Here is a 16,759-nt window from a genome sequence, read left to right on the forward strand (position 1 = left end):
GACGTGTTTAGAACTCAACCAGAGCTCATCTTCAGAGCAACACAACCATACACCATGCTACCAGATGTTAGTCTCACAATACATGAACACACATATTTTGCATAAATTTCACTATCATAAAGTCACGGGTGAGCAAAGAAATTCTTTAAGTTCGTTGAAAATGAAAAAATTAAAATATTTTATTGCATAAAAAACATAAACAAGAGTCTACGGCTCTGGATGCGTTACAGGATCGAGATTATAGACAAAACTTTTGATATTCCTGCTGGCAGTAGCATACAAAACTGATTTAGAAACAGTCCTTTTTTGAAAAAAAAATACAAATACAAATATTTTACTACTACATGCATAAGGAGCCTTGAGAACTGCTGAATAAATATCTTTTGTAATTACTATTATTGACCCAGTGAATATGTTGCTACAGAAGTATAGTGAACTTAATATTGTTTTTAAACTATCATATTGTACCAGCATTGGTTCTAGTTATATGTATCTGATTACAGGAGTCAGACAAGTTTATTACACTGTAGCAAAAAGTGACATCATAAATTATACAAAGGAAGCTCCAAACTATGCGGTAAAGCTATAATTTTTTTTCGTTAATTTACTACCTACTAATTCCATCGATGCTGTCATACACACCTGAATTTTCGGAAGGTTGTAGGTAACTGAAGACGGCCGGTGAAAGGTTAGTGGTTTTTACGATTGAAAACACACTATCTTGTAACTTCTGCATATTTAACACTATCTCTTTCAATTTGTAACGGAAAACAATCAGGCTTTTAGGTTAGAATACATTTTACTTTAACAAATAAAGTACGCAACCGCGCTATGTAAAATTTGGCAAATCTGATGATAGTTTATTAGAAGTGTCACTAAAATTAAGTATAACTAAATAAAAAGTCTGTTAGGACATCAGTATCCATTTGAATTTTCTATGATATATTCAATCGCTCAACGCGCGGTATCACAATAAAAAGCCGTCAATGTCATGTCATGTCACATGTCAAGCGTGCTTGGTATGACTTGACAGTTCGTGGCGGCACTGTCAAACGATTGACGATAAGGGATGCACAGAAAATAGCCGTTAAAAACAACCATTGTTATTTCGACGGCATGAATTTAGAAAAAACCAAACAAATAACGAGTACCTGTTTACTATTTTACAAATACTATGGGTTTAAAATTTAAGACATTTTTCTGCGAATAAATTATTAATCAAAAAGAAAACAAAACAAACAGGAAATTTGAACTCAAAACGCATTTTGTCTATTTTACGAGTTGGCAATACTTATTCGTAAATTTCTTAAATAACTGCCAAAAAAGTTGAAATGCAAATGTTCAATTAAATACCTTTATAAATAAGAATAATAATAATTTTATTTAGTAATAAAACTTTACTGTCCACAAAAAATTACAAAAATACACAGTTGAGTAAAAAACAATACATTTGACTTTTTTACGGCCTTCGCACTAGACTCTGGGTCTGTATCGCGAGTGCCAGAAGGATGTATTAATCTGTCATCTCCCAGGATAACAGGATCAAAGGAATTTGGGCACAAATTTGTGCCTCTGGGAGAGGACAGGTTAAATTACAAAATTAAAACATTACAAAATACGGTAAGAGTAAATACTCTATAAGTTACTTGAAGTGAGTGTGTGTGTGGTATTTGTATGTGTGTGTGTTCGTGTGTGTGTTCCTTTTTACAGGCGTTTAATTGCAGGCTTTAAGGAGATCTTCCGTATCTTGGTAATTCAGTTTGGCTAGATGCTCTTCTATAGCACTCTTTAGAAGTCTTTGGGGTTTTTAATTTTTTTGCATATTTTGTTGTAAACATTTACATGGGAGTAAGGAGGCATATGTCTGGCGAAGCTAGATCTGATTGATGGCAGAGGTATGCTAAATACGAGGCGTGAGGGAAGGGTAGGAAAGTCATGTCTAGAAATTACTTTCCGATAAGTAGCCACGGCTACTTTTGAAACATATAATTGTCTTACCCTTAACACCTTACACTCCTTATACAGGTCATCAGTGGGAAACCTATAAGGCTATAACTTTTAGTACAGCAGCACGGCGATCTCCAAACTTTTTATGTTGGATTTTACTATACCACGATTTTAAAATACAACTAACCTTCACTTTATAGAGAAACTGAGTAAAAAGGATAAAACTACCGTCTTCTTTCATTATTAAGATAAATAAAATAACAGTAAAATACATTCAAATACTTTATTTTTAAAAATAAAAAAATTGCAATTCATATTTTCTGTAAGTTCAATTTCAATGTTTCAATTGTCTTTGGTTTAATTAAATATACTCTAAGTGAATAATTGATCAATGAAATAAATAAAATAAATAAACCTTAATTCATAAGCAAATAAAAACTAGAAATGTTACTTTTCGTTTCATACATTTGTAAATTTGTATTTAAATAATTATTCTCACTTTCGGGGGCTTATTTATACACTTGAAAATTTTGTGTCAAAATAATTAAGCAAGCACTATCACAGCCATAAGGCATTTAATATAGAAAATTAATGTCGCTATCTAGAATTTCAATTCAAATTTAACCACTTAATTAAACATTCGATAACCATTACCTACACTACGCATATATTAAGCCAGACCATATTATTTTATACCTTGTTTACCTTGTTATAAAACATTTCGAATTAAACTTAATGAGGAAAATGGTATTGATTTGAAATAATTACTTGTAAGCCGCAATTTAGATAATATACAAAACAAGACATTTTAAACTGGTTTACATACAAGGGATCGATTTTCATCAATATTATCGACGACATTCACTGAGTGCACAGGATCGCTGTTGATGATATACAACGCAAAGAAGCATTATATCCTTGAACCTAAGGGCTTTTAAGGACGAATGAGACAATTTCAAGGTAGCTTTACAGTCTGTCTGTATCATGGGGCTGATTGTCATTGTGAAAACAGCTATGAAAACCATTGAACCTTTTCACGAAGGTAAGTTTTTCGAAAAACTAGTTCAGTAAATAATAGTACAAAGATAATTTTCAGTTTGATTACCAGATTTTAACAACAGTAAAAAAACTAGTAGAAATTAATGCCATTTTTTGCCCCATCAAGAACTAAGTGATTAATGTTTGTCGTTTAGCATTGGCCGTCTAATAAATATTACTTGATAATGTTATCTGATATACCAATAAAACAAACTTTATTGTAAAAAATAGGTAAACAAACACAATTGACAAACATTACATAGCAAAAAGACTTATGAGAAAACATTAGACAAACATTTTTCAAAACTATTCAATGGCTGGGGTAGGCATGTGCACTGCTGGTCTTGGGTCAGTTCATCCGATGGATCGGATTTTGACATATTTCTCGAATGCACATACTTGTGGCTTGGAAAATTGTTTTTCTTGGAAAGTATTTTCCACAAATATATACGAGTCTTAAATAATTATGAGGATAAAATATATTAAATAATAGATAAAAAAAATCTATCAATAAATTATACTTTGATACGAGTTCCAAGAAACGCTAAATTTTAGCATTTTATTGCCACCAAGTAGGCATGGATTAGCCAGGATTCCTTTGGAGGAGGGGGGGGGGAGGTGGCAGGTGGTAAAATCCTTGAACATACGTAAGGCATAAAGCTGCTACTTGAGCTGAGGATCGTAAGCCTGCTAATAAGCATCATTCTTTAGAGGGGGCGGCGCCTCCCTCTAGCACCTCGCTACACCCTTGCCAAGAAGAATTAACTTTTACTGTCGTTTTTCTATTAAAACGCATACGACATTCTTTTTGAGCAATTATTTCTTTTTATTGCGATTGACATTAGTAACTGACACATTAACGACGTTCCTGTTGGATTCACTACTGTGTGGACTAATTTTGATTTGACCTTGAACTATATTCATCATTGAAGTGTAGGGGCTGTCCGGTACTGCTGCTTGACCAAAATTTGAGTTACTGTCGGTTGTAGAACTGGGTTCGTTGCGAACGGTATCATACGGGGAATCTTTTAAAGATGTGTAAGTTTGAGGGTTTGGTTGTTGCTGTCTTGGACCAGGACTGAAGCCATTTTGTGTCACAACCGGGTTATGGGGTCTAGAAGCTGTAATAATATTATCATTTTGAGGCGGCACGTTATTAACATGAACTAATGAATTGTCGAGCGATCCGTTGCGAGATATTTGTAGACTATTGGATCGAGATGAATTTCCTACAGAATGAAGAGTCGAACAGCTTCCTTTAATACTTTCGATCTCTTTTGAAAATACTTCTTCCGTTTTTTGGATTCTTTGTGCATGCGCTGACATAGGTGAGCGATTTGGTATGGATGAACCACTTAGTGATCTACTTGGTGAATTGTTGTAAGTTTTCTCTAGGTTCGTGATTTGTTTATTTTCTACTCTATAAGTAGTGGATGTGGTATTTACTTTGCCTTCTATTGACCCGTATGCACTGTCTTTTGCTGAGCTATGCGATGATCCTTCTTCTTTTACTCCATACCTTCGAACAACATTTGCTGGTGCTACAGGTTCAATATTTTGTACATCATAAGAAAGGGGGTTTTTCTCTGGAGCAGGTTTAGCACCATCTATTACTTCACCGGTTCTTGGATTGATATGTTTTTCTGTATCGTAGCGGAGTGTAACTCTGTGACTTTCATCAAGGGGATGACCACGTGATGTATCTTGCAGTTCTTCATCACTCTCATCAAACATTAATTCATGGTCAGTTTCATCCTATAAATGAGAATAAGAAATAGGTTAGCTATGGGTTTTTCGGTTACGGCTATTTGTATGGAAACGCCTATTTGTAATTTTGATTTTTGACTGCTTTAAGAGGGAGCAGATTTTAGAAAGGCTTGTTCAAGAAAAAAATTAGCATATCGAAAATACAAACTGAAGTATAGATGCACAGAAAAACCAGAAAAATAAGACCAGCGCTGGGAATCGGTGAGCGGTTAGTTCCAATCCAATGGAGTGCTGAAAGTTTCTCGATGAGCACTACAGCATAGATGTCGCTAGTGTCGCTGCTTAAGTGACTAAATAAGAAACAAACAGGCTGAGAAATGTGGTGCATAGGAGAAATTCGTATCTGTACCATTGTCCAGCGGTGGTGTAGCGGTATGGCACGCGGCACGAAATGCCGAAGATCTTAAGAAAACCCTTTTTTTGAAGTCTATTAAAACTACGGGCGCGGTAATATATTCATAATTTTTTTAACATAAGTCATCATCCTTTAAAATGCATCTGTCGCGATTTTCAATTAAATACTTCTTTAAGTTTTAAGCTCGAGATTTTGCGTTTTCTAGCTGGACAGCGCTTTTTTTACACAGACACAGGACAGAGCTACATCTCGAGTAGATGCCGATGGATTTTGACGAAAAGATGCAACTACTGCCGCGTCCAATTTCGGTTTAACGCAGCCTTTTTTGCCACCTCTTCCTGGCAAATCATCTAGCGTACGTAAACGCCCCAAACTTTTTGATAAATTAACGCACGGCGTATTTAGATATTTTATATCTTTTTGCGAGTTGTCGCATGGAAATTCCCTTTTCTGTACAATAAAATTATTTTACGCGTATTCTGTTTATTCATAGCCTGTTGATTTTATCATTTGAATGAGATCGATTTTATATTTTGACCCCTGACTAAGTACTTTTCGTGAACAAGCCTTATTTAATGTTAATTTTAGATTGATACCTCCACGCGTTCCTGAGAAACAGGGCACTGACAGACGGACTGACGGACAGCAAAATTATCCATAAGGGGTCCGTTTTTCCTTTGAGGTACAGAACCTTAAAAATGATTACAAGTCGTAATGTTTCTTAAAGCAATAGGTACTCACATCTTCATCGCCTTCTTCAATAACGCTATTTTGTATCCAGTCACGTATTCTCTGTTTCTTTGCTTGGCGATCTACTGTTGTCTCGATGCCATTGTCCCGAAAATGTTTTAATAGTATATTTTTCTCATTGACATCGCTGTGAAAACTGTACATCGACGGACAAAGTTCGTCTATGTCACTACCCGCTGAAAAAAATAACAATAAGTGTAGCTTTATGCTGTCGTGGGCACAATATAGAAGATTAACAACTTATGTAATGTAAACTAAACTGACTAGGTTTTCAACTTACCGACTCTATCTGTGTAACCTTTAGCCATCCATCGATCATCATAGTATCTAAAAAGTTCTTGGAAATTTATTGCTCGCCTCTCTGGTCTGGGTTCAACCAACTTTTTGAACATTTTCTGAGCTCTAGAAGAAACCATTTTCCATAATTTTGGCTGCCTTTTTAATGGATTAGCGCTACTGTACCAGTTAAAAAAGCTGGAAAGAAACAGTACGTAATTATTGGACACCTATTTTTTACGTAAAATTTCCGGACGTATCCTAAGTATTTTTTTCCCTCCTTTTGGGATTGTCATCGTTTGTCTAAACTAGCGTTTTTCAACGTATGTACTTAAAATATATTTCTGTCATACATAAACATCGATTAAAACTTCAATTAATCTGATTCACATTAATTAAAAATGTTCTATGGTTTTCATAATTACACTTTTTTTTCAGGCACTTACCCTCTGGTAATGTTACATAAGTACTTACTTCGTGTCATGAAAATGTATGAAAAACAATGGTTTAATATATGTCACTTCATCAGCGTAAAAAAAAAGAATTTGCGTGATGTTGTGTGACGATAATCACAATAAAATTAAGATTATCTTCTCTTTAGAAGCAATTCATATTTTAATCTAAATCAGCAGATAGTAAGTATATTAAAAGCTGTTACCTGGTATAACGTGGATCGTCAAACGCTGCCTTTTGCCAGGGCAAGCAACCAGTTAGGCAAATGAAAATAACAATTCCAAATTGCCAAACATCGTGGGTTATTAGCGCTCTAAAAACAGAAACACATTATGAGTTATAGGCCGCTTACATTCTTAGGTTATTTACGATAAACAAACGTCCGTTTCAAATTTGTTTTCACATAAATGTTGTCTCTGTCTATCAGAAATATCTATACACTTTATAGTAATATTTTACTTTTCAATTCCTGCGTTCATGTAAAAAATACAAGGTAAATCTCTTAAGTCTTTTTCAGTTGCTTTAACATTAACAATAATAATGAAATATTGTGTTGATCTTGCAAGTCTCGAAACCGAAAATTAAACTCAAAAAATGTATAACAAAAAATTTAACCGACTACAAAAAAACCATTAAAAAATTTCTACCAGTCTGAAGTCGGTCGGTGCCTCAGCACGAGCCAGCAGGAGTGGACCTAATGTTATCTACCTCACCTACGCACTTTATATTGGGCCTCAATCACTCCTGCTGGCTCGTGCTGAAGCACCGACCGACTACAGACTGGTAGAATATTATTTTCATGGTTTTTTGTAGTCGGTTGAATTTTTTGGTATAATTTTTTTTTTACGCGTTTTAGTGTAAATAATCTAAGATACAAGAGTACAATATCAACTGCTCGTCACCTTTTACGAAAGATTGCTTTTTCCGATGCAAGACGTTCATTATTGAGGAGTCCTGGTGCTTCACCACCCGTTTTACCATATGCATTACGAGAAGCATAAATTGCTTAGCAACTGTGTCAAAGTAATTAAAATTTAACCCGTGAAATACTTGTTATCGAGTAGTAACTCCAATGGTCAACTGTGATCTTCATCATCAGTTCCACTTCACCAAATGATGATTTTCAAGAGCAAATGCACGAGTTACTTCTAAATATATCCAATTCACTATAGGTGTCCCTACAACGTTTGAAGATTACCCTCGAATTCCTTAAGATCTAATCTTTATATTCTGATTTGGTGCTTATGGGACCTAATTGTACATTCCAAGATGAACGCAAAAAAAAAATCAAATCGGTTCATAAATGGCGGAGTTCTGAGGTAACAAACATTAAAGAAAAACAAGCGAGTTGATAACCTCCTTTTTTGAAGTCGTTTAAAAAGTATACAAGGTCTTCAAATTCGTCCGAAATGTTTTCATCCATTGATCTATCTTCAATGTGTACCGCATCAAAGGCATGATTACTCCTTGGGTAAAATACCAATGAAAAACTTTTACTGGCGCTTTCAGTCAAACTATATCATTCACCTCCAGAATCCCGGAAGAATTTAAAAACACCTAGAATATTTACTTGTATGTAGAATCCATAGGCAATTTGAGGACTTCCGGGGGAGAATAAGGCAGCCATTCGTTTCTTCTTCTTACAGCAGAATTTACTTTTCTGGTTTCACCAAAATCACATAATTTTATTCTTGAAAAATCTGATTTGAAAATGAGAACATTGTCAAGCTTAACGTCTCTGTGCACCAAGTCTCTTTGATGAAGGTGTTCCAAAGCTGAGGATAATTGTTTTGCGACCCTTTTTGTATGAATCTCTCCAATGCCGGTGTCGAGCATGTTCGAAGTCAAGTCACCTGAAAATTTTCTAAGTGAAATTACGACGAAGCGAAAAAAACTTTACAATAAGAAAAATCTTTATAAAAGACAGTAAGTTTTCTAACTAAAATTATAAATCCCAAAATGATTCTGTTTGTCTGTCTGTCTATTTGACTGGCTGTCTTGTCCGTCTGTTATCTCTTTTCGTTCAAAGCGCTGAACCGATTTATATGAAATTTGATAAGGCAATAGTTTGAAACCTTGGGAAGGACGTAGGGTAGGTAGTTTATAATTCGAATTTTTGGTAGACAAAAGCTAGTTTATTATAAGTTAATATTCGAGAAGCACTGTCTATTTCTTCATTATTGTGGCCTCGCAAGTGGGTTCAAACCCAGAATTTCTACTACGAAACTCGAAACTCGAAGTTCGTGTCGTGCGGTCCCTCTGACACTTATACTATATAATACGAGATCGAAAGGGACGGTACGATACGAACTTCGAGTTTCGAGTTTAGTGGTAGCCCTGTAGCTTTTAATTTTCTACTCGCTCGGAAGTACAACCCAAGCCAAGTAAGGCAAGCTGTATCCAACAGTGGGGCATATTATATAGGCCGAGATGATATAGCCTAAGTATTTGTAAACTATGTTCGTTTAAATGTGTTTTAATGACTCTTTTCCGTATAGTCGTGAAAAAACATATTTATTTTTATTGAAATATGAATTAAAATGTCAGAGAAGTATCAAAATAAGAATCAAATGCAGGTTTCCTCGCGTTTCTTATTCTAGTTCAGTTTGTAAATTAAATAACGTCGAGCATTAGAAATGAGTCTGATTTAATATTCATTCAACGTTCCGTTGGCGGTTTTCCAAATCTAGCCGTATGAGTAGAGTGCAAATCGAGTTTAATAGCTCTCTATCATGTCTTATTTAACGACCATACTTGTCTGTATTTACTTTCTTTTTTGTAAAATTAGTCAAAACAATAAAAAATACACCAATTTGAGTTATAACATAAAAAAAAACTTCAGAAAAAAGAGAGAGGTAATACAAGTTTTTTATTTTATTTAACTGGATGAAAAACGAGCAAGTGGGTCTCCTGATGGTAAGAGATCACCACCGCCTATAAAAATTTGCAACACCAGGGGTATTGCAGACGCGTTGCCAACCTAGAGGCCTAAGATGGGATACCTCACGTGCCAGTAATTTCACCGGCTGTCTTACTCTCCACGCAGAAACACAACAGTGCAAGCACTGCTGTTTCATTGCAGGATTAGCGAGCAAGACGGTGGTAGCAATCCGGGCGGACCTTGCACAAGGTTCTACCACCTGCAGAGTTGTCGTGAAATGGTTCCATCTCAGCATTAAACCAGCCTTACTGGCCGGGCTGTTCTTTTGTTCGGTCAGACCTTAGTGTAACCCCATGCTAAAAAGGGATTATACTTATTTAGCAAGGACGTTTAAAGAATTTAATAACTTACCTAAGGGTGCGTATTCCTGACAGAATACGTAAAATCCAGCAGTCTCAAATGCAACATCGAAAGTGGTAACGATGTTTTTATGTGCACTAAGGTGTAATCCATAGTGAAACTCCCTGTAGAAATCTCTTATTGATACATAGGGCTTTGGTAACGCTTTCAAAACTATCTCCGTGTCGGATGCTCGATGTTCTACAAGAAGTATTTTTCCAAACCATCCTTCTCCGACTATTTGTAAAATGTCGAATTCTTCCACAAGACACACCTGTGTAAAATAAATAAAATCATGAATTTTTAAGAGAGTCTAATGAGTGCACAGGAAGCTTAGTGTTAGCCGTGGCCTAAAAACGTTCAACTGGTGATTTTGGATTAATGAGCTCATTCTTTGTCTATTCTTTACGACTTAAAACTAAAATTAAGCGCGGGAAACATTATAAAAATACTAATAAAATTTATTCCTGTTTCTACAAAGTAATATTAGTAAAATAATTTACATTAATGAAAGATATACAAGATTGGAGCTTACTTTTTCTAATTCAAATTCTCTAATTTTGTGGATGGAGCCGGTCAAAGCTCTCCTTGTGCCGTTATTCATGTCTTCAATTTTTAATATAGCATCCTTTTAAAATCTGGAACAAATGGTTTTAATATATTCTGTCTGTAAAAAATCATAGAAAGATCCGGGCTATAAACATTTAACATACACACTATTTTTGCCTTTACTCCATTACTGTAATATGGTGAAAAGCTACTTATTTATGGTTCTCCTTATAAAGTTATAACTCGAAATCGTTGAGCTACTTGACACTCGTAATTTGCCCGCGTAATGCTAGTGTGGCTCATTAAGAGCGTTTATACCTGCTGAGCTGGCAACGTTGCATTTTTGTTAGTTTTTCTCGATTATTGTATAAAAATTGAATGAAAATTAAAAATGTTGTCTTATAGAACACTTCTTAATATATAATTTAATGTGTCTACTCCAATAATTATTCGTGATAGATTTTTATATTCCATAAAAACGAACTAATATTTATGACCGGTTTTTAAAGAAAATAAAAGTCTCACGAATAATTATTGGAGTAGACACATTAACTTATATATTAAGAAGTGTTCTATCAGACAACATTTTTAATTTTCATTCAATTTTTATGGAATAATCGAGAAAAACTAACAAAAATGCAACGTTGCCAGCTCAGCAGGTATAAACGCTCTTAAGGACAATGTTTTGTATATCTCGTTCTTGTTATCTGTTAATTTCGTGTGTTTTATGCACAATAAAGTGTTACACAATATATTTAATAAAATACAATATTCACTACGAGTGTTTTTTTTTCGGTTAATGGCAAGTGGCACAACAATCTCATGTTGCGACTGTACTATCAAACCATTTCATTCCTGACTCCTGACTCATCACTGAACGTTCTCACAATAAGTGTCGCAGTGATTTTCCTCGTTAGGCGATTTCTCTATGACGTTTACTGTAAAAAGATTCCACACTAGTTCAAGGTTCAGTTGGTGCAATGGTACTTGCTAGCTGATCTGACAGCAGAAGTAAGTAGAAAGTGTAGTTGTTCCTTTTTAACTGATAGGCTGATAATTCTTAATTCCTTTTCCTACATTCTACTTTTATATTCCTAAATATTAGTGTACTTTTTTTTACATAACTTAAATTCAACAATGATATCCAACATTGTCTAAGCTACATTAGAATGACCCTTATTTCTGAACAAATCTGACGAATGAGTGATTTTGGATGATTGCCAGCTTTTATGTCCAGACTTTTGATCCAGACAGATGTCCTGACGTCAACCATGACGTCATTTTTGTTTCAATTCAAGAGTATGCTTACAGGTAACTGATAATTTATATCTGTTTGTAATATTACTACCTTGTTGCGAGTTACGTTATTTATCCTACAGGCATTACGGTTTACGGTTCAAACATACCTAGCTGCTTCGTTTACAAGGTATGTAAGTATGCCTGTGATAATAGGAAGAAGCTTGTCTAGGTAATTTTTTAATAAATTAAAAATTGAAAAATTACTCATCTGATCTATTTATAGCTTCAATTAAGACCTTATGATTCGTGTATTAAGTCGAAAAAATGTTCTTAGTTGCATAGCTATCGCGCAACAAAACCGCGTAGTAGCAAATAGTAGATGTAATTATGTTATAAGTGGAATCAGAAGCAAAATTATAAATTTATGAGAACTACGGTGTAATATCAGATGTAGATACAAATAAATTTTCAGTGCAAATCAGTAGGTCAGTTCAATGTTACTCATAAACATTTCAATAATTTTGTGTGAGTAAGATAATATTTAGGAGGTAGAAAATTGACCGAGTACAATTTTTTATCTGTATTTTATAAAATATGTATCAAATTGTTATCGTTTTAAACATACATACACGCGAATCTATTTAATTACTTACTTAAAGCATTAGAAAAGGTGAAGTGCATCTCATCTAAAGGTAAGTAAATAAAATAACAGCAACAGTGAATCCTAACACATTTACTATAAATGGATTTTAAACAAGGGACAAACAGCTTCATATAATAGAAATGGAAATTACCATTCAATTAAGGGCAGGCCTTCCACAAATATGGTTCACAAATACACTTGGACTTTATCCAATAAACTCACTTCAGAATCACATTCCACCTATTTATTCACATTTCAAACACTAGCAATTTCACTACACTGTATTCCAAAATGAGTGCTGATGTGATAAGAGTTCACGCAATATTGGATGTATTTCTGTGCTAGGGCGGAACGGGTGAACGGGTTGGGCGTCCAGTGCTGATGTCTCGACTGGCGGCGCGTACGCAGCGACGCCCGGGGCTCTATTTTCGTGCTACAACACGTACAAAAATCAATTTGTAACGGAAATGTAACGATCAACGACCTGATAAGTGAAATTTGTTGCACTTCGTGATTAGGAAAATTAAGCAAATGGGAGGTCAACGGTAGAAAAAAAAGGTGACCAAAAGTTGCATAAACTTTTATGTTTATTAAACTTATAATCACTAATAACTTTTGCCCGCGACTTCTTCTGCGAAGAGTGAGTTTATGGTTGTCCTGTGGTAACTATGCTATGTTCAGCAATAAAAAGTATCTCAATAAAAAGTATCTCATGTCTTAATTCAATTTATGAAGTAGATATTTGCATGAAATGGTAACAAAGATATTTAGAGACGCATACAAACTTTCGTATTTTCAATATGCATGTATTGTAGAAGAAACGGTTTTAATAGGAAGCAGAGATACTTAACTATTAAGAATCCGAGATAGGCCCCTCTTCTGATTTCATACATGGGAATGAGCAAGATCAATACAGTACAATAGGGAATCAGGGTTTTATTAACATCATCAAGGTCACTCACGGTCAGGTAAAAAAAAAAAACATTTTGTATACGTCCCACTATACGAGTACGTGATAAGCCTCCTCTCAGAATGAAAAGGCTTATTCGCCGTCCACACTGGAATTTTTCACCGCGCGATATTTATTCGCGCATTTTACATGCGTATATAATTATTAAATACGTACCGCATCGCATTCAATGTACATCAGATTACAGATTTTTTTTCTCGCGATTTTTTTACCGCCAGTGCGAATACTTGTATAAGATTCAATGTGTTACGGAATTGAGAGAAAAAAACCGCGCGGCGTAAATTCGCAGTGTGGAGAGGCCCTTAGGCCGTGGCTAGTTCTCAAGCAGGTCCGGTGCGGATTGGAATTGGGAACTTCACACACTATTGAATTTGTTCGCAGATATGTGAAGGTTTTCTTATTGATAAAATTCCTTCACCATAAAGGTCCTGGTAAATTTCAAATATGGCTGTGTCTTGTGTAGTGTTGTTTATTGTTTGTTCGTTTGTTTTTTTATACTCTTTATTGTACGAAAAAGAAAAACAAAAAGGTTACATAAAAAAAGTAGTGTAAAGGCGGACTTATCCCTGCAGGGATCTGTTCCAGTCAACCTTTGAGTGGTAGAGAAGCAATCAAAAAACAAGGATCAACAAATAGAGCAAAACATTTGAATAAAATGCATATGTAAACCACAAATACATCGGGGTTTTCGGTGCGGGAATGTTTGACATTAGCCAGAGTAGGTATTGACATAAAAAAACAGAATGCACTGTGGTAGGTTTCTGCCTATCGAATAATTAATTGAAAAAAAACATGAACACATAATATTTATATAAATGAATAATATCAGTCATTAAGATATTATAAACCTCTTCTAAGTCCCTACTCGCGCCTATTACAATTACCGACGTAGAAAGATCGTTTAGTTCGTTGAAATGGATATTTACAGAAAGACGTCGTAGCTTGACTATTACAAATATAGAAAAAATATTAATATGTATTTCGTTATGAAAATCGCGTCAACTACACTATTACTGCATGTAATTTTTAATTGTATTTTTATTATTATATTATAAGGCTTGGTAGTAAGTTTTTTGTAGTCGGTTCTTTATTTTGTTATCTTTTTTTCACGCTTTTAAGTGTAATCAATAGTTTAATATCAACTGTTCGTCACCTTTTACGAAAGATTCCTTTTTCCGATGCAGAGACGTTCATTATTGAGGAGTCCTGGTGCTTCACCATCCGTTTTACCATATTTATTACGAGGAGCACAAATTGCTTAGCAACTGTGTCAAAGTAATTAAAATTCTACCCGTGAAATACTTGTTATTAAGTAGTAACTGCCATGGTCAACTGTGGTCTTCATCATCAGTCCCACTTCACCAAATGATGATTTTTAAGAGCAAATGTCCCTACAACATTTTAAGAGTTTCCTCGATTTCCTTAAGATCCAATCATCAGATCCTGATTTGGTGCTTATGGGACCTAATTGAGGATAGTCCTAGACGAAAGCAAAAAAAATTTCAAATCTGTTCATAAATGACGGAGTTGTGAGGTAACAAACATAATAAAAAAATACAACCAAATTGATAACCTCCCCCTTTTTGAAGTCGGTTAAAAAAAGTACCGACTTCTAGTGATAATTTATTTACATAACAAAATGGGTGTAATTGTAATTAAAAAGGAACAATTGAGGTTACACTAAACTATCCTAAAAATAAATTAACTATATATACATTTCGCCCAAGTCTTAACATAATACTGTGTCGTGTTATTAGTTGTGCTTTAAATAATACTAATATCATTAGGGTACAACAAATGGTTTAAGAGTTACATTCACTTGAATCTAATTTTAACTAACACAAGTGCAAATTTTTATTAAAATCGAGCCCCCCCCCCCCCGCTCGTCTAAAATCTAAACTGTCGGGTGGAAAATTTTTAAAAATTCAGGATGGTAAGTATATCAAATTTACAAGGAAAATTGTAAGAGCTACAGTTGCTTGAGAGGATTATTAATAGTTTAAGACTAAATAGCAGCCTAAGATATAAAATATACCTAAAAAAATATTACTTGATTTTTTTTTGTAATGTCTACGGAACCCTATCATGGGCGTGTCCGACACACTCTTGACTGGTTTTTGGTTCTTCCCTTGATTATTCATCGTCAGCCCGTCTTAATTTTATCTAGTAAGGAAAATATATTTTTTTAATCGTTAAACGGGTTACTTATAATAAATTTGGGACTATATGCTGACAACTGAGGATACAGGCTTATGCCTAGTTCAGCGGTCAGAAACTTTATAAAATTATATACCCACAACCTCTTTTTGATCAATAAATATTATATTTATTATAAACACACACCTATATACCATCAGCCAAATATGTGGTCTACCACCCTAAAGTTGATAATCGTTTGCAAGTCATAAAACAATAATGCCAATAGACGTGTCTGTCAACTTGGAAGTTCGACTTGAGCGACATACTCATTTGATAGGAACTTGTTTGAAAATTAATAGACCACTTATTTGGCTGATGGTACCTAGTACTGAAATATTTCTGATTATACTTTTGTAAGTAAATTACATACAATCGCAAATATTTAGAAACAAAGCCGTAAGTTTTTAGTCAATTTATTATAAATAAATAAATAAATCATTTATTTGTATAAAAACATGGTACATATTTTGTGGTAAGAAAGAAAGAGAGTTTCACATGTTTTTGTCACTGTGACGTACAAATTCTAGTTTAAAATTAAGGTTAAGTACCTATATTTTAATCTTAATAACATTTAATTAATCTAATTATTTAAGTTAAAACTGTAAGTAGATACAATTTTATTATTATGTTCTAGATAAATAGCTAACTACGTATAAATTATATTGTGTATGTCGAAATAGTAGAATAATAAAGAATAAATTTAACAGACAATAATTTCAAAATTATACAATTTTAGTTATCACGCCCAATTTGGTTACGCTTTAAAAATTCGTTCATCGAGTAAAAACATTCTTTTTGGAGCCAGTGCGAGAGATTCCGTTTAAACTCCTTTGTGGGCAGACCTTTAAAATCTTGTGGAAGAGCATTAAACATTTTGATTGCCATTGGATTATTATTTAGTTTCAGCGAGTTCTCATACTGTATAACTACAGAAAATATCAAATAAAATCCTTGATATTCGTAAAAAAAGATGTTTTACAAAGGATTGCAACGTTTTATTTTATTATATATCTTCGTTAAGAACGTTATAACGTAAGAATCGGTTATAACGTGTACACCACTATGACATAGGTGACAATTTCAATTTCTAATGTTGCCAAATAAATCAGTATTCATTTTAAACGCTCATGCTTTTTAATTTACTCCAATAACTATACGAAATAAAAATTACTTTTTAGGACAAAGGTGTACCGTAATATTTCAGTTTATTATTTTAATAAATTATTGATGTCGCATGGAAATATTCTAGGTCACTTTTAAAATAATGAAAATCCACTCCACACGTTTACTAAC

At 34.1% G+C, this 16,759-nt stretch overlaps 2 protein-coding genes across 5 annotated transcripts in view; both read right to left on the bottom strand.

Annotated features, from left to right (window-relative positions):
• Positions 1 to 987, bottom strand: part of Elys (AT hook containing transcription factor 1 homolog) — a 38,489-nt gene extending 37,502 nt beyond the window's left edge. For all 4 annotated transcript variants that reach the window (XM_074091265.1, XM_074091264.1, XM_074091262.1 and 1 more), the window contains exon 1: positions 643 to 987. In XM_074091265.1, coding sequence (XP_073947366.1) covers positions 643 to 736 — 94 coding nt within the window. In that variant the 5' untranslated portion in view covers positions 737 to 987. The remainder of the gene's footprint in view (positions 1 to 642) is intronic.
• A 1,229-nt stretch (positions 988 to 2,216) lies between these two features.
• LOC141430525 (serine/threonine-protein kinase meng-po-like) lies at positions 2,217 to 12,682 on the bottom strand. Its single transcript, XM_074091261.1, has 8 exons — positions 12,449 to 12,682; positions 10,402 to 10,504; positions 9,879 to 10,140; positions 8,157 to 8,439; positions 6,792 to 6,899; positions 6,138 to 6,331; positions 5,849 to 6,033; positions 2,217 to 4,740 (listed from the first exon to the last, which is right to left on the bottom strand). The coding sequence occupies exons 2-8, from the start codon at positions 10,468 to 10,470 to the stop codon at positions 3,802 to 3,804; spliced, it is 2,040 nt and encodes a 679-aa protein (XP_073947362.1). The 5' UTR covers positions 10,471 to 10,504; positions 12,449 to 12,682; the 3' UTR covers positions 2,217 to 3,801.
• Positions 12,683 to 16,759: the final 4,077 nt, after the last annotated feature.

The sequence above is a fragment of the Choristoneura fumiferana genome, chromosome 8 (genome assembly GCF_025370935.1).
Source record: "Choristoneura fumiferana chromosome 8, NRCan_CFum_1, whole genome shotgun sequence".
Taxonomy (NCBI): domain Eukaryota; kingdom Metazoa; phylum Arthropoda; class Insecta; order Lepidoptera; family Tortricidae; genus Choristoneura; species Choristoneura fumiferana.

Coding starts and splice junctions, on each gene's coding strand:
- LOC141430525 (XM_074091261.1), bottom strand. CDS start 10,470: ATGAATAACGGCACAAGGAGAGCTTTGACCGGCTCCATCCACAAAATT. Junction 10,141..10,401: donor GAGAATTTGAATTAGAAAAA/GTAAGCTCCAAT, acceptor TATTTTACACAG/GTGTGTCTTGTGGAAGAATT. Junction 4,741..5,848: donor TTGAAGAAGGCGATGAAGAT/GTGAGTACCTAT, acceptor TCTCATTTATAG/GATGAAACTGACCATGAATT.